The following is a 17,521-nucleotide window of genomic DNA, read 5'->3' on the forward strand; positions in this document are numbered from 1 at the left end:
GGCCCCAAGGAGGTTGGGATCCTCTAAATGAACAGATTCCTTTTTACTCCTGCCTCCTTTTGACTCCAGGCGATGGAGGAAGGACAATGTATTCCCTACCCAGAACAGGATGAAGAAAGTAGAGATGTTTTGGAAGCTGGCTTAGGAGAATGTACAGCCTAATTGTTGCCTGCACTAGAATGCTGTTCCTTAGCATGGTGTGCTCTGGAATGAGGGTTGGGCCTCAGGGATGTTTCATCATCTGATTTAGACATGAATGTTCTCGTAGTGTAGATGGTTGGGTTTCGCTTCGTTCCCAGGCTTTGGGGGAAGCGTGGCTTGCAGCGCTGTCCTTGTACAGCTGCCGTTTCACTTTTCTCTTTTGATTGCTGCTTAATTTTTCTTTTAACAATAACTCTTCGGATGAGGTTGTTGGGCGTCACCCAGGTCTTGCAGCACCCTCACCATATGATTAGTGAATCAGAGAGATGGCTGTGATGTAGCTTTAAAGTCACTGAGTGTGGACATGGGAGTCTCACCTTTCCCAGAGTTAGGTGACTAGCACATGCTTTGCAGTTACACTGGCATTTTTCTTGTGCAAAAATAACTTCCCTAGCAAAGGTACTTTGCCTTAAGGTTCCAAGTCATAATGACCTTCCTTCAACTCGCTCCTAACTCCGACTCAAGTGGGATGCTCCCTGCAGCCATAAGGGCAAGAGGGCTGAGGTGCTCATTGTGAGAAAAACAGGCCATGAATCTACAGCTTCCTGCCCCCTCCTATCCCAGCCAGCCTTGGGGTGCCCGTTGCATGGAGTCCCAGACCAGTAGCTATGGGGGGCCCCAGGAGGTAGTGCAAGTCATCTGTGGAGTGGTCAGTTACAAGTCTCCAGTTGGTGTGTCTATGATCCGCTTTCTGCCCTGGCTGTTCTGATGCAAATGGCCTTTTGCTGTCAAGGGAAGGGGTCCCCTCATGATTTTCCGTTTTGTTTCAGATGAAATTATGTGGCCTGAAGGCGATGAAGCTCTTCCTGCTGATGCTCAGGATTTGATCACAAGGTTGCTGAGGCATTGCCCGCTGGAACGATTAGGCACCGGTATGTGCTTACTGTACCCGACTTTTACAGCTTACATCCACCAGGCAGCACAGGGCATGGTCACTGGTGAGATCTCCTGGCTGATCAGCATTTGTCTGTTCAGTTGATGTCTGTCTCACCTTTGAGATGGCTTCCTTAGGCAATTAGAAGTATCCCCAGCATGTTTATAAGAGCTCTTCTTTAGCATCTAGCTCATGGGCTTTGCTCTCTCATGCGGTACCGCCCATCTCAGCCTTGAGCATCGCTTTTCTACAAACTGTATTCTGCCGTTGGGGTAGAAACATTCCCCTTCCCTGGAGAATCTGGGCAGTGCTGACTGCATGTTGGCACCCTATGTGGATAGGTACTTGATGGGATTAAAGCATGCTCCTGATGCCCTGTGGCCACCTGCAGTTGGAAACCTACAGCAGTGCTTAATAACCCATGGCTTCTGCTCCTGGCTCTGGCAGGTGTTGAAATGTTAGTGTGTCTATCCTGAAGAGCCTTGCTTCTCTCTCTGGTTCCCATCTAGTTTTTTGTTTGCCCTTCATTTCACCTTCACCTTCCTGCATTTGCAGGCTTAGCACAGTTGCTACCCCTCTGTTGGTGTATACAGCCCAGGGCATAGCTACAGTTCTGTGCCACTGCGTTTTCCGGCCTTAGTGTCCTGCTGTCTCTTCCTGCCCTCGCCATTGCTCATTGTTCTCTGCCGTGCTAATGAGAAAGCTCCAACAATCATTTTGACAGCAGGCCAGATCCTGTCTCTGTTCCTGCCACATAACTCTGTAAATGTCAAGGAACTACTCTGGATTTCTCTTTGTTGGTGTAACCGAGAGTAGAGTCTGTCCTGTTGTTAGAGACGTGCTGGGGGAGGCCAAGGTCAGACTTTGGTCTTGTGAATCTTGTTGGTTGGGATTGGCTTTGGGAACCTAAATCCAGGCTGGTTCCATTCTATCCAAGCCATCTCTCCTGGGGGTCAGATACAACTAAACTTGTTTCCAAAGTGAGAGAGCCTCCTGGGCTGTGGGGACAGCTCTGGGATCTGAAGTCAGGCCTGCTCTAACCTACGTGATTCTGTGCTGGACACCAGGTGGCGCCCATGAGGTGAAGCATCATTCCTTCTTCCACAACCTGGACTGGAATGGGCTGCTGCGGCAGAAGGCTGAATTCATTCCCCAGCTGGAGGCTGAGGATGATACCAGTTACTTTGACAGTAAGGCCAATTCTTGCTTCTCCTTTTTTGACTCCATTGTCCCAGCAGTGAGTCTGGGTAGAATTATCCAGAACAAAGAAACCCTCTCCAGGAAGCTAGGGGCAAATTTCTGATAGTGACTTTGCTGTAGAAACGAATGATAAAGTCACTGCTGCATGGAGTGAAATTCTCCTGGTCATGCCTCAGGCGGCAGTGCCTCCAGGTGCACCAGCTCCTTCGGTTTGCTCGTATAAGCCCTTTGCTGATGGTGCCCCTGGCTCACAACCTCCTTGACGCGCTACCTGCCAGGCACAGCGGGAGGGACTGGCAGATTAGGCTGAGTGCAGAGGGCTGTCGCCAGAAGGGTTCACTTGTGGGATTTTGCACACAGACACCGGTGCTGCAGATAAGACTAAAAACAGGCACCAGGGTGATGGTTCCTAACAAGCAGTAGAGGGACTTTCTGGCTGCACCTTGCTTTGCTCCCCTCAGCTGCCTTGGGAAGTGGAAAAGAAACATCTGTGCATCCCTGCTGGGAAACCCCAGCCCTCAGCGATGTGTATGGAGAAGAAAGCTCCCGCTGCTCTGCCCTGCATGCCAGAAGGCACTGCTTTCTCGTGCACCCGTGTAGCTGACAAAAAAAGTGGTGCATCAGGGGTTAAAGCTGGAGCTAAATGAGTGCAAGGCCGAGTGCACGGTAACCTGAGGCTCCCTGGGAGTCACTTTGGGGGTTGTAAAATGCATGGTTAATTCCCTCACTCCTGCAAGCCTGTGACACGGGTGACCTAATTACTTAGAAATTCGGTGTGTTTAAAGTATGGTCTGTTCACACGCTGAGGAACATGGGACTTGCTGGACCAGATCAGACCCATAGTCCATCTAGTCCAGGATTTTGTCTGACAGTGGTCAGAACCAGACACTTCACAGGAAGCTGCAAGAAACCTAATCCCTGTTATCTAGAGACTGGCATAAGCCCTGAAGCATGAGCTTTAAGATCCATTCCAAAACTTCCTAGCATCAGCAAAAGAAAATAACTTTCACTTCTGTGCCAGGGCTTCCCTGGGATTTAAACCTCGGCCCTCTGGCACTGTAAGCAAGAGGTCTACCCCTGTGCCATTTGCCAGCAGGGCCCCTCTGAACTGGTCCCCACGTGACAGTGATGGTATCCCTGCGTCAGCCTTTATTTCTGCAGTGAGGGGCTCTGGCAGAGAGCAGGGGAGATGTTATTATTTTCTGTACACAGTAAGTGTGGCCAAGTTGCTGGGTTTCTAGCTCCCTGGAGGAGTGACCCACCTTCATGGGAGGACTAGTCCCGGCTGCATTGTCACTTCTTGCTTTCAGCTCGCTCTGAAAGGTACCGTCATTTGGGCTCCGAGGATGAGGAAACTAACGATGAGGAATCATCTGTGGAAATCGGCCAGTTCTCATCGTGCTCTCATCGCTTCAGCAAGGTACTGGAAACGCCCCTTGTGGAACCAAGTGGGCTTGGGGGTTTAGAGAGACCTTCCCCCTCCTGTGGGGCCAAAGCCCCCAGCTGTCACTCTCTGCCAGAGCACAGGTTTTACTAGTGACCTGAGAGGGGCTTTCTGAGCTCTCGGGCAAGGGAAAGCCCAGGGAGTCGGCTCACCTGCTGCAGGAGCACCATTGAAAGCTCTGCAGGGAATGCTCCGGGAAAGGCTGCTGGTGATTCATGGGGGGAGGTGCTCTTCCTTCCAAGTGAGCACTGACCCAGCACCCCAGCCTGGTGCTAAGGAGGAAGGTGTTCCTAGAGGTGCTGCCCTTCATGAGAGCTCAAGTCTGGATCTTGACTTTTCTGGGATAAGGATCCCATGGCACCATGCCCCAGGGTAGGAGAATTAACCCTGGAGGGTTCACCAAGGTCCCATTTGGCTGGTTGCTCCCTAGAATCCTCCTGGATTTATTATTCTTCACTCTGTCCTGAATTGTTTTGTGGAGTTGCTGTGAGATGTGGTAGCTGTTTGACCTCAGAGGTGGCTGCATTTCATTGGTGGGTGGGTGATTCCTGTAGACGTGTGGTCAGAGTCTCTGCTTCGGTAATTCAAGTGACTTTGGTGGAGCCATGCCGGCAGAGGCTGGACCGTAAGGTGTAAAGTGCTGTGGGTTCCTGGCTGAACTCTACCTTCTGCTGGCCTCTTTGCTACAGGTTTATAGCAGCTCTGAGTACCTGGCAGCTCACTCCAACTTGAGCTTCTCGTCCTCCGAGCGCAGTCAGAGCGAGGAGAAAGAGGACAGGACAGAGCGGTGGGACAGGAGCTCAGGAGACGAAGACAAGAGCCGGCTGTCGGGCACAGAGACCAGGTGAGCTGGGAGGGACGATGCTGCAGAGACCTGGCTGAACCGCCACTGGTGCAGACTGTCCAGATCTCCCTCCATGGAGCACGAGGCTCCTGTGCCTATGGGGGAAAGCGGACTCCCGAAGGCAGCAGGGGTGAGTGGGGTGTGTGGACTCTCACATTGTTGTTATGGCTTGGCAGCTCAGCCAGCCCTGGGCACTGCTGCTCATTTGTACTGGGCTTTGCTTCTGCTCTAGGTAAAATACAGGGATTTGCTCCCAGCAATCACCTGACAGAGGCTGGGGAGTCCCCTTGCTGAGGGGGCGGCAGGAGATCCAGCAGTGGGTGAGTCCTGCTCCTAGAAGACTGGTTTGGAACCACGATGAGATGGTGAAGTCCCCAGAGCAGGGACCTTGGCTGCTAGCAATCCAGTTAGCCCTGAAGTTGGAGAAGTGGCCCAAGGGGGCTGTGCCCTATAGTATGGTGGTGGTGCTGTGTCAGTGGTGGTGTCCCCAGCCTCGGTCACTCTCTTAGACCATCTCTCCCCTATCAACAGGCTCCGATCGTGGACGTCCTGCGGCTCGACAGCCTACTCCTCCCGGCACGAGCGAAGCTGCAGCCCTGCCACCCTCACCAGCACCTTCAGCCTGGAGACTATGCCGAAGTTTGCTTTCTCCTCCGAAGATGAGAGCCCCTGCCCAGGCTCTGTAAAGGCTGAGAGGCCGATGTTTGTGCTGGGGGACCCTGAAGCAGGGGCAGGAGGAGCAGCAAAGTCCTCCGTGTTATCAGGTACGTGGGTTGTGGATGGCGGAGCTGGGCATTCAGGACACCGCAAGCGTCACCTTTTGCCATTTGGCAAAGCTCTGCGCTAAGTCTGGGTCCCAGCGTCGTGTCTGGCCTTCTGCTGGGGAAGGAGCCTGTGTACATTGTACAGGGCATTTACGCTGGGTTGGCTGGTAGAGGCCCAGGCCATTGGGGAGCCTCCAGGTAATCCTAGCTCCAGGGTTCTCCATTACTCCCCATGGTTCCAGCGCAGGGGAGAGATGCTCTGTATTTATGCCCTGTTGGCATGGCACGCTCTTCTCTCTCCCCCATCATTTCCCTGCCTGTCTTGACGGGTACAGTTGGAGACCTCCAGAGTAGGTGTTTTAAGCTCAGAACAGCCTGCACTGTGCAGAGTGGCTGGGCGTTCGAGCTTGCGGCACTTGGTGGTAGGGGGCTCATCACGTGCCTCAAGGGGATGGTGATAGCTTCCCCTGTGTGTGCTAGCTCGTCTTTCCTTGATCCCTTTTGGGAGGGACGGGGTGGCAGCGTGTGTGGTCTGTGAGGGTGCTGGGTGTGCCACACCCATGCCCCACATGTACCCTTGAATAGGCACTGACAGGCTAGGGAGGGAGCAATTGATGGAAGAGGGAGCCAAATGGGGGATGGGCTTCTGGGGAGACAGCCATGTGTGGGAATAACCCACTGGGGACAAGATGGCCCTGGCTGGACATTTGCTTAGCAGCAGAGTCTAAACCTTGCCAGTTCCTGGTTACCTATGAGGAGGGGGAAGTGACAGTAAGGGCTGTGGCTCTTAGACATGATACTGTTCCAGTGAATGATTCAGGATCATCCCCAGCCGGCCAGCAGCAGAATAGCACTGCAGTGACATTATTGCCCCTAAGAAGTACCAGCTTGCTGACCACCTTTCTCCCTATTTGTCCAGCTGATATTGTCAGTCTGAACCGCATCCGCCTGCGGAGCAACAGCACCGGCACCAAGAACTCCACCCCCAGAGCCCTGGAGCCTGGGCTGGGCCGCAGGCTGGGGAGTCCGAAGAACACTCCGGAGAAGCAGAGAGTGTCTTCAGGAAGCAGAGTGCCTAAATCTGCTTCTGTCTCAGCCCTGTCCCTGATCATCACCTCAGGTCAGTGGGAAGCAGCTAGTGACTCTGATGCACGGTGTTAGCTGCGTAATTAGCGAATGCATGTTTCAGACTGGAACCTCTCTACCATGCACTCCTGCGCTTTGGCTCCAGCTGCCCTGCCCCAAAATGGTGGCCCTTTGTAGCTTTTATTGTCTGTCACACTTTCACCAGCTTGAGCATTACCAAGGAGGCCTCCCAGGCAGTCCCTGCTCAATTATGCCCTCTTGGGTTCCTCTGTGCCCCTCGGCAGTGGGACCCATGCAATGATAACCCTGAACAAGAGCCACAAAGTGGAACCAGCTCTTGGCAAGAGGGAAGCTGGCAAATCTGCCCTCTGCCTAAGCTGAGAGAGTAGCAAAGGGAGACAAACTGCGCAGACAATGGTAAGGGAGTGAGATTTTTAGGCTCCTTTGTGGGGTGGACTGAGGTGCTCCTCACTCGGGCAAAGAAGTTTCTACATACAGTTGTCTGCCAGGCCAAGTCCTGTTAATAACAGCAGAGTTTGGCAGCCCTGTTACTCTTTGGTGTGAGAGGACTGACTCCCCGCTGCTCAGAGTGCCGGCAGGCGCGGGGGATCCAAGGTGAAACGGACACTGTCTGTTGTTTGTAGATGACTGTGCCAGTGGAGCCCTCATGAGCCCCATCTCCCCACACTCTCTCTCTTCCAACCCATCCTCTCGGGACTCATCCCCGAGCCGGGATTCCTCCCTCAGCATCACCAGCCTGCGTCCGCCCATCATCATCCACAGCTCTGGAAAGAAATATGGCTTCACCTTGCGCGCCATTCGTGTGTATATGGGGGACAGCGACGTGTACACCGTGCATCACATGGTGTGGGTAAGTGACTGGCTGGGGATTCTGCACGTGAAGGGAGCAGCGTTGTGCTGTGCAAAGCACTGTGCTCTGCATGCCGAGCAACAGTGGTGTAAAGGGACTAATGTTTTCTCAAGAGGAGAGGGAGGTGGCGCCAACTGGCAATGAAGCTTAAATGCTGTGTGAATAATCCTGAAGATCTGCCTAAGTAACGCTTCCTGGTTCTTCAATTCCAGAGCGTGGAAGATGGGAGCCCTGCCCAGGAAGCTGGGCTGAGAGCTGGGGATCTCATCACACACGTGAATGGAGAGTCTGTGCTAGGGTTAGTTCACATGGATGTTGTGGAGCTGCTGCTAAAGGTAAGCAGCCTGCTCTGGATGTAAACGTGACACCAAGTGCTTTGCTCCCTCTGCACACGCCTCCTGAGCCCCCGGGAGCGAGCTGCTGGTCAAGACTTTGAGCAGCAAACTTTTAGTTTAATTATCTGAAAGCGAGAGAGGGAATTCACAGATCAGCAGGAGTCCAGCGATAACACCCTCTCTGTTGTTGCTTGGCTTTGCCCACGACAGTGTGGCTCTGACTTGCATGCTGTGTCTGCTCCCCTGGAGCAGAGTTCTCAAACATGGGATGTACAGAGCTGGCAGGTCACTGGGGCCTGGCTGCTCCTCCTTGCTTCCCACCGCAAATTCTATTAAAAGAAGCTGAAAATCCAGCCAAATGTAGTCTCCCATGTAAGCAGTGGTTGGAATTGTCTTAAGGATTTTATGAGGTCCCAAATGCGAGGGGAGGTGGATGGGGCTGCATGATTGCGAAGGGGTGGGAAGATTGTCTTGACTGCAGGACTAGCTGCCCCTCTCTGGTCTCTTGCTGTTCCCCTCAGGTGTCGGGCCGCACGACTTTGCCTATCCCAGGGTGTAATTTCACATTTCTGTCACTCCTAGACTTGGCCGTGGGCTAGAGCACCCTGTGTACGGACCGTGCTTACCCATTAGAGTTCAGACACCCAGGTTCTTCCCTTCGGGGTTGTGTGACCAGAGCTGTTCCGTGACCAAACAGCCGCCTTAAACCTATTGCTTATTTTAACAGTAGGAACAAAGCTTCTTCAGAAAAGAGGATTTTAATTCAACAAACAGTCTCCATGCATGCCTGTGGCTTACCACCAACGGTACCGTAGGCAGGACTAACTTCTTCAGACACACCCAACAGGTGTCTGAACTCTGGTTCCCCAGAATAACTACCCTTCTCTTCAGAGCGTGTCCCTTTTAAACTGCTGTAGTCCTTTTGTTCTTCTGTGTTCTTGGGCTTTGACCCTTCTGGACAAGCCCAGTCCTGTAAGCTCAGCAGGATATTGAGTATTGAGCCTGAGTCTTCAGAGCCAATGGCCCATAATAGCCCGCAAGTGTTGGCTGAGGGGCAGTTTCTCTTGAGCCATTTTTTCACTTCCTGCTTCTTTTTCCTTACAGCCCCTTGTTAAACTAGACCAATATGTGTCTACAGTAATATCCCAGTGACCAGGTCAGCGTACAGTATTGATAGAGTATTGCAGAACAGCTGCACATCCAACGCAGTGCTCTCTAGAAACGCTGTGGAGAAGTTTGAGAAGCCCCTTGCCCTAGAGACCGCCTGGCGGAAATGCAGCTCTCCCTGTGGATGCTGGCTGCCCAAAACGTCTGTCTCTTCAAAAGGCAATTCTCGTGGGGTGGTTGGGACCTTTGTGTTTCTGCAGACTGGTCCCTGGGAGGGGGGGGGGTCCGCTCCCTAGTCCTGTCTCCTCAGTCAGCAACAGTGAGACAAGCATATGTACGTACCATGGCCCACGGACGAGAGATTTTTAATGGGGTTTACACCCTTCCTCAATATGGTTAATTACGGGGGGCCCCTCAGGGCAATGGTGCATTCCATAGGCTGTGCTGGAGACTGAAACTTCAGTGTGAGAGCACCACTGACATGGAAGCTCAGCCTCCTCACTAACATATGCCAGGAGCGAGGCGTGGTCTAGCAGTCTGAGCAGTGGACAGGGAGCCAAGACTACCTGAGTCCCGATCCCAACTCTGACAGTGACTCCTGCTGTCGGCTTGGTGGACCGAGTCACTTATTCCGCGGGAGGTCAGACAAGATGATTCTGATGGGGCCCCGCTGGCCTTAGAATCTGCTGTAAACATGCTCGTGTCTTGTGCGTCGCAACTACTCGCTTGGTGCATTTCACAGAGTGGCAACAAAGTAGCGCTGCGAACCACCGCCCTCGAGAACACATCCATCAAAATCGGTCCTGCTCGGAAAAACAGTTCCAAGACCAGGATGGCCAGAAGGAGTAAGAGAAGCAGGAAAAGGGACAGTCAGGACCGGTGAGTAGGAATAGTCTGGGAACAGGATGACTTCCGTTATCAGGCATCTCTGTGTAGCTCTGACGAGAAGCCGGCACGCGAGCCCTGAAGTATCTTGGGGAGCTCTGAGTTTATTCACCTAAGATAGGGAAGGAAAAAGTCTAAATGCTGCCTCAGCCAGAGAGAATGATACTTCTCAGTGTTAGCCAAAGAGACCAGCGCCTTCCGTATTTGCTCTTGGGCCAGCATCCCCTTGCTTCACACAAACAGAAGGGGTGGGAATTTACTCGGCTTCTTGAAGCCACGGTGCCTGGTAGTGCTATGTTATAGCATGCCCTGGGGAGCAGAGGTCGAAGGCTCAGTGAAACAGGCTGTGGATGTCAAGGGCAAAGAATAGAGATTTTTACTTTAAAAATGCCCTGGATGTTAATGGCTGCAGTAGTTTTTAATGGTAAGATTCCTGTATGTGCTTGTTGGCAGATCTGGCTCTTTGCAGCTTGCTAAAGAATATTTTTATAAGGCATCTTTTGTCTGAAATGGTTATGCAGTAAATTCCTTTCCCCATTGTTCATAGCATGCAGAATCCTGAAGAGTTGAGTTTTTGGCTGAAAACTCAGCCTGGAGTTGTAGACCTCCCTAGAAGACAGACTTGGGAGAAATCTTGTTTTTTAATGCCCAAGGGGAATAAAAAGAGGTTTTGTGAAGTTTGTTTCTAATGGGCCCTTCCATGTAAACCCTGCCCCTGGGGCTTTTTTCTTCTCAAAGGAGAAAGTGCCTTTTCAAAAAGATCTCCAAGCAAACAACTGTACTGCACACCAGCCGGAGCTTCTCATCTGGCCTCCATCACTCCCTGTCATCAAGCGAGAGCCTTCCAGGATCTCCCACACACAGTCTGTCACCTGGACCTACAACTCCCTGCCGCAGCCCTGCTCCAGACCTCCCATTAGGTAGGGGTTAGTTCTGATCACGCACCCAACTACAGCTTCTGCTACTTGTGAGATGGCTTGCCCTGTGCTCTGTCCATTCCATGGGTGGTGTATGTGACTGTATAGCGTGTGCCCTCAGGCTGTTCCTGCAACAGGATCAAGGCTGGGAATGCGACTGGGTCTCCAGGGTTCACTCGGGGGTTTGTGGACACTCTAAGCCTGCTCCCCAAAAGGAGAACACGTATGCTAACTTGTACGGATGGGTGTCTCTATCACTCATGCATTTATGGTGACAGTGCTTTGTGCCAAAGGGCTTGTCTTCCCCAACTGCTAACTTGCCTTTCGAAAGGTATTTTGACATGTTGGAGGATCATAGTGGCTCTTGGGAATAATCTTCCAGAGTAAATGAGCATTTCCCTGCAAATTCACAGTAAGGGGCAAGGAAGGAGAAACGCAGTGTATAAAGCGCAGGGCAGAATGACCAGAGGGAACACTAGGTCAGCTGTGGTTGCAGCTGGGTTTGTATGCACATGGGTCCCCCTGTAACTTGCAGTGCTCCTTAGAGTAAGGTAGCCAGGTTCCAAACCATTCAGGAAGTGCCTTGATTTGGCGGACATCTCATTCAGGCCCACCGTATGTGAGGCTGATGCTGGAAATGCTGACCTTGCCCAAGCCTGTGATGTGTAGGGAATGTGAGCATAGTATTCATCTCGGGTGAGCTGATCTCTCTTTCTCTCTCTCTCTGGCAGATTCTGTCTCCCCACAGAGCACCTCCCCATCCTCTAGCACCCCCACCTCTCCTGCAGGACACATCAGACCGAGCTCTCTTCATGGGCTAGTGCCGAAGCTCAGTGGTCAGCGTTACAAGGTGGGGCGCCGCAAGTCCACCAGCAGCATCCCCCCATCTCCCCTTGCATGTACTCCTTCCTCAGTCCCACAGCCGCCTTCTCCTCAGAGGTCCCCATCGCCACTACCAGGTTACACCAAAAACGTTCATTCCTTCCAGGGCAAGACCCTGTCTCCCCCCACCATTGTCAGGCAAGTGTCTCGGCCCAGGAGTGCCGAAGGCCCCAGGTCCCCTCTGCTAAAACGAGTCCAATCTGCTGAGAAAATTGCTACCTACCTAGCAGAAAAGAAAACCATCAGCAGCCGGAGGCTCACACTGGAAATGCCTCCAGGAGATGGGATGGGGGAGGCTCTGGGGGAGCGGGAGACTCCTGTCCAGGCGGGAGAGCTCTGTGCTGTGGCTTACCCAGGGACCCCCCGAATGAGAGACTGGACAGGGGAAAGGCAAGACCGTGACCAGGAGGTCGTTGTCATGAGGAGGCTGAACCTGTCGGAGCGCAGAGACTCCTTTAAAAAGCAAGAAGCTGTCCAAGAAGTGAGTTTCGATGAGCCAGAGCTGGTGCCTGTGAGTGAGGATGGCACGAAAGTAGAGGCCAAGCCGGACAAGGAGCGTGCGCCATGGAGACTTGCCCCTCATGCAGCTTCCTGGGTGGAGACCAGACCAAGTTCAGCATTTGGTAGCTCTTCAGAGCCCCCAAACCCAGAGCAGATACCTACTGTGGTGCCCCAGATAGCAGTTCAAGGGTCAGAGAGTGATGAACAGGAGACTAACACAGCTGAGTGGGAATGCCAAGGGTCCTACCCTATCCAGTTGATGGCCAGGGTCTATACTGAACAAATGGATGGAACTACAGCAGTGGAATGCAAGAGTGTCTCCTCCCAGTGTAGAGAGAACCGGGAGCAGAGAGAGCTCTGTGCGGGACAAGAGTCCTCACCAGCGTCTGGGTCCCCGCATAGGACATATTGTGGTAAGGACATGGTGGGCTCACCCCAGCTGAGCAAAGCACCTCCAAGGCTGAAGTTGTGGGGGAGCTCAGGAATGCAGGAGCATGAGACACCCAGAGCAAATCAACAAAAGATGCATGATCAAGCTCGTAAAAAAGTCAAGGATGAGTAATAGCCACACGTTAAGCAAAAGGAACTGCTAAAGGTGAACAGGTGACAAAGTGACAGGGCTTCTTCAACTCTGCATGAACTCCACAAGGGATCAGCTTCCAGAAAAAGCACATCTGTGTTGGAGACTGACATACCATCCAGCTGCTGAGATGCGCTCTTCAAATTACATACCTGCATTTTGTGAGAGTAAATCCATCTGAAACATTTTTAACATCAGACCTGGCAGGGGGTGGGGAATAATTTGACCAATTTACTTACAAAAGGTTTTTGTACTAACTGGAAAGATGTTAATATTTTTGTAGAGCTAAGGAAGCTGCTCTGTTGTGGTGGCATTTCCTCAGCAGGACCCCGTTGTAAATAGAAAGGACTAGACGTGAATCCTTATAACTAATTTATTACCTTTATAAGCTAAGAGGAGGCATCTGAGGGCATCTCAACTGACTTGTGCTAGGAGAAGCATTACTGCTGTTTTGTAAGTGTTTATAATCCCACCTCTGAAATGCACTATATGTTTTCTGTCATTTCTAAGAACCACTTGTTTTGCCCCTTTTGTTATTGTCAGTTTCAGGTGGCAAGGCACAAAGAAAACAGTTAAGAGACAAGCTTTAAAATACCGTTTTTGGTAGGGATATGCACAACAGGGTATGTCTTGGTGCTTTGATCTTCATACAGGTGTCTTATTCCTCCCAGAAGAGCTGGTCTTCATTAAAGGTAAAAGCAGTAACTTTATAATGATGGGATTCCTGTTCTGGAACAGACCAATGGTCCATCTAGTCCAGTACCCTACTCTTGCCAATGCCAGATGTCTCAGAATTAGGCATAAATTTCCCTCTCCCCAATATGTTGGTTTGGGAAGAATTTTTGCTTTGGTGTTTTATGATGCTCCTGGGCAGGGGACACGCATGTGATTGATGCCCACCAGGAATGTATGAATCAAGTATTACAAATCCCAGACAAACCTTGTTGAAGAGTTTCCATATCCTGGCCTTGTGCTGTCACTGGCATTGAACATTTCTCCCCCCAGAATGTCGTATATACATCTCAAACAACAGCTCCTCTTTAGTGTGTGCGCTGAACCGTTACTCTTCCACTTCTTCTCCTTTGACATGTTGACTTGGCCAATTCTAGGACACAGTGGTACTGATAAAGGGCAGCACGGCTCCGGGCCTCTGTGTGCGTTTGCCAAGATGAGATTGATTTTGTATGTGAGAGTGAGAACTCCCTTGCTGTGTGTGGCCGGTTCCCATCTATGTTAATTGATGCTGCATATAAGCCATGGTGTTTGGGGTAGAAAATGAATGTTTTAGTAACCTACAGAAGTTGCCTCTGTTTTTTTCCACATTGCGGTTATCTTTCTTGGCTAAGTAAGCTTGGGTGGTAACATATTCAGAGCCTTCCAGTGGCTGCTAGCTCAGCCAGAGGGGTTTCTGCAGAGTGAGGTGAGCTGCTCCCTCCTAGGTGCTCCTTGTGTTTCCTCCCCACAGAACAAGAGACTCTGCTGAGAATCTTACCATGTCTGCCTCATGGCAATGAGGGTCACCAGGCTGGGCTCATCAGGAGTGATTTAATCATGTGACTCTTAGTTGCAAGAGATGGAGCTTGGGGATCTCCTGGCATTTTGGTGATTGATCCAAATTGCTCTTTAGCAGCTCAGGAAGTTGAGGGATTTTCACTTGAGGCGCTGCTGGCAAGTGGGGATGCACCAAGGGATTAGACTCCTTTAAATCATGTGAGCGAGACCTGATATATTGGGCTAGAATATGCCTTAGTGTTAGTTTATAAGCCGCTCCAGGATTCCATCTGTTGGAATCTGAAGATGACACCTAAGAAGCAGTTTGACAACAGCTAAAGAACCACAAAACTGGGATTAGCCCATGAGCAATATCTATCCTCCTCTTGTCGCATTGTTAGGTCCTGTGTTCCCTGTCTTCATGCACCTTCTAGTCCAATCAGAGGATTAGACGTGATGGGCAAGGAAAGTCTGGACTGGCTAACATCCCTCGGTGCTTTCTACTTTTCCTTGAATCTGCAGCATGTGAGGACTGTCATGGTTCAGCTCAAGGCCCTGTTGTAAAGGGTGAGCCTACAAACCCTGCCCACTGGGTTTACGTGCTGAATAAGCAGCCAAGTGCAGGTTACCTCTTGGCACCAGACGTCTAACCTTGTTTAACTGTTCCTGTTTTCCAGCAGCTCTTTTTTTTTTTTTCTGGTCTCATTCATATTGTGCTCCCATGTTAAAGGGAAACCAGAAGGACTATAAATTTAACTTGACAAGAGACACCTTCTTAAGCTCTTTACCGTGAGTAGAACCAGGAATGGAGGGAACATTAAGAGATTTCTTTAGAGGAACTTGCAGATTTGTCCATTTTTCATTTCAAAAAAAGACTTGAACATCTCTCCCCCCAATCCCTCATTCAAACCTCATCACCAACAAAGTTGATGTAATTATTTAGCGTGTTCTCTACCCCAGGTATGTCCTTTTCCTCTCTCCCATATAACCGTGCTCTCAATGGCAGCTCCCAGGAGTAGGGCAGGGCAGTACCACCTGCCAGTCTAGCTTTTCCAACGGAAGCTCTCCTAACTCATTTGGAAAGTGTATATTCTTTAATAAACAAAACACAAATAGAATGTATCAGTGGCTATTTCTGTTGACAGCCTTGTTCAGGGGCTAGAACAGGAACTCAACCCTCAAACAGAAAATAATAGCTGGGGTTTTGCATGTTGTGCTAGGGGGTTTCTAGTGTGAGGTTCTTTTTATGACATCTGGGCAGATTATGTGAACTTTCAAGGACTCACTGGTGCTCCCCTGGCACTTGTGCATTCCTGCCACATTAACAGCATCTCAAGATTTGACTCTTTTTTAACTTCCAATTTTAAACTTTTTAAAGGAAAAGAAAAAGTAGAATTCTTATGGTCTGACTTCCAAAGACCGTTTGAGCTTGGGCACTTTTAAATGTCCATGCAATGGTCAGTTTATACTTTTAGACATGTAGGCAAAACCTAGATAGTTGTAGAGGTTTGTAAGAGTTGTATGATCACCCCATCTGGTATCTCGTGCATGAGAACTACAGCACGGTACTGCTTAGTCCTATCCTCTGAAAGTCTTTGTTTTTTCAGGCTTTGTGTAAGCAATAGGATTGCCAATGAAGATATAATAAGTAGGCAAGCTATGGGTTTGATAGATCTGTCAGACCTCAAAGCTCATTCAGGGACATGTGTGTCTGAACCAAATGAAAATTAGCTGAAGGGTTACTGATTACTTGTGACTGTTTAGAATGGGGGGGGGGGGGAGGACTTGTTTTCAGACCGCCTGTTTTAGACAAGATTGATTTTTATAATCGTATAGAGGGTTTTCGTTTGTGTTTAATGCTTTTTTTTCTTGTAGCAAGAGATTTAAATAGCTCTGAGCCAAAATAAATTAATCAGTTTGATCATCTTTTCTGAGATGTTCCACATGAGAGGGAGTTGGTTAGGAAAAGCACAACTGGAATTTATCCATCTGTTTCCTTCCTTCCCTGGGCCAGGTTTCAGTATCTTAATGCAAATATTAACAGAGGTTTTGTTTATTTTCAGTGATTTGCAGTTTCTCTGCTGTATACTGCATACTGCTAGTTTCTAAAACCTTCCCCAGGATGTGCTTTCAGAACATACAGACATTCCACAGAGGTTTCTGAGTGAACGGAGCATTTAATTAGAGCCCTACATTTTTATTAAAAATGTAATAAACTACACTCTGTGTTGTCTCAGTTGTCTTTAGTTGTAATTTCTGAACTCCCTTTCCCTCTTGTGCTGGTGGATTTTGTATGAAGAGTCCCTCTGGCATTTTCCAGCATTTCTAAGGTTTTATATGATGTAAATGTTTACATTTGATAATGCATGTGTGTTTTTTCTAACTGCAGTGTTTGCAGAAACTGACAGTGCAAGTATTGGGCTTTTATGTCAAAACACTTATTTATATCCCTCCCTGTATAGTTTGTATTGCGATGATATCTAACCATGTGGGCAAAGTTGTCAGAAAGGTATTTTTTTATTATTATTTGTATAATGCTAATGTCTATGCCATTTTGTAGCACCAATCCCACCGTAAAGTGATTCCTTTTCCCACCCCAGACTTGAGAGTAACTGATGATGCTAGCTTTCTATTTTGATTGCTTATTTAAGCAGAATTTGTTTTTTTTACGTTTGTGTGGCTGTTTTAAATTGACTGCTTCTCCTGTGTTAATCCTTGTAGTAGTTTACCCAGAAAACAAGCAAACAATAATGTTGGTGGCCAAGAGCATGTATTAATTCCACATCATCAGCCTGTGGAGGCACAGAAGCACTTTCTGGTCTTGGGGTTTAGTGAACGAAATGGTTCTTTGCTAGATGACAATGCAGAATGAAGTGTTTTTGCTTCTGAAATGATCTTGCCAACAATTACTCTCTGTTGTAATCCTGTTTCTGCAGAATCAGTTGTTGTTTCCTTTTTTTTTTTTTAATCTCTCTTATTTAGAATAGGTTTTCTGCTTGCTTCCTCGGCCTTCTCTGTTAACCACTCAGGAAGTTAGCATTGTTGTTTTGAAAAAAAACTAAAAATGGACATCTCCTTTACCCTGAGCAGGTGTAAAAGGGTCTCAACAGGACAGTGGCTGAAGAACTATTATGTAAGAATAAAACTCGTTTCAGAAGTTGTATCTAAAGGATTTTTATGGAAAATGTCTTAAAAGTAAACAGGGCCTTGTCTTCCTGTATTGTACTGAACACTGGTCTTGGTATGAATATATTCAGAAAAAGTTTCATGTTGTAATAAAATTGTTCCTTGAGATGGAATTGAAGTTCATAGTCTTCTGTTCAAGGGGGGACTACTTAGTTCAGAACTGCTGATACTGAAGCTTTTAAAGAACATTTTGGAAATAAATTTCTTATTACTCCTGCATGTTCACTACCCAATCTTCCTGATGTGTAACACGAAGTAAATGACATGCAGTGTAACAACTGCTTCAATTCCTTCCAGATTTTGCAATTCCATGCCTGTGACTACACTGCCTGTTAGTTCCTTTGTGTGAAGAT

The 17,521-nt window shown here is 49.3% G+C and overlaps 1 protein-coding gene across 2 annotated transcripts in view; it reads left to right on the forward strand.

The window, feature by feature from the left end:
- The window catches only part of MAST3 (microtubule associated serine/threonine kinase 3), a 52,159-nt gene extending 34,878 nt beyond the window's left edge, over positions 1 to 17,281 (forward strand). For both annotated transcript variants that reach the window (XM_024194233.2, XM_024194234.2), the window contains 11 exons: positions 972 to 1,073; positions 2,143 to 2,265; positions 3,586 to 3,695; positions 4,409 to 4,563; positions 5,095 to 5,327; positions 6,247 to 6,447; positions 7,058 to 7,284; positions 7,497 to 7,619; positions 9,469 to 9,605; positions 10,350 to 10,531; positions 11,260 to 17,281. In XM_024194233.2, the coding sequence (XP_024050001.1) occupies positions 972 to 1,073; positions 2,143 to 2,265; positions 3,586 to 3,695; positions 4,409 to 4,563; positions 5,095 to 5,327; positions 6,247 to 6,447; positions 7,058 to 7,284; positions 7,497 to 7,619; positions 9,469 to 9,605; positions 10,350 to 10,531; positions 11,260 to 12,473 (2,807 nt within the window). In that variant the 3' untranslated portion in view covers positions 12,474 to 17,281. The remainder of the gene's footprint in view (positions 1 to 971; positions 1,074 to 2,142; positions 2,266 to 3,585; positions 3,696 to 4,408; positions 4,564 to 5,094; positions 5,328 to 6,246; positions 6,448 to 7,057; positions 7,285 to 7,496; positions 7,620 to 9,468; positions 9,606 to 10,349; positions 10,532 to 11,259) is intronic.
- Positions 17,282 to 17,521: the final 240 nt, after the last annotated feature.

Source organism: Terrapene carolina, unplaced genomic scaffold, assembly GCF_002925995.2.
Source record: "Terrapene carolina triunguis isolate 2854851 unplaced genomic scaffold, T_m_triunguis-2.0 Scaffold194, whole genome shotgun sequence".
Classification (NCBI taxonomy): Eukaryota; Metazoa; Chordata; order Testudines; family Emydidae; genus Terrapene; species Terrapene triunguis.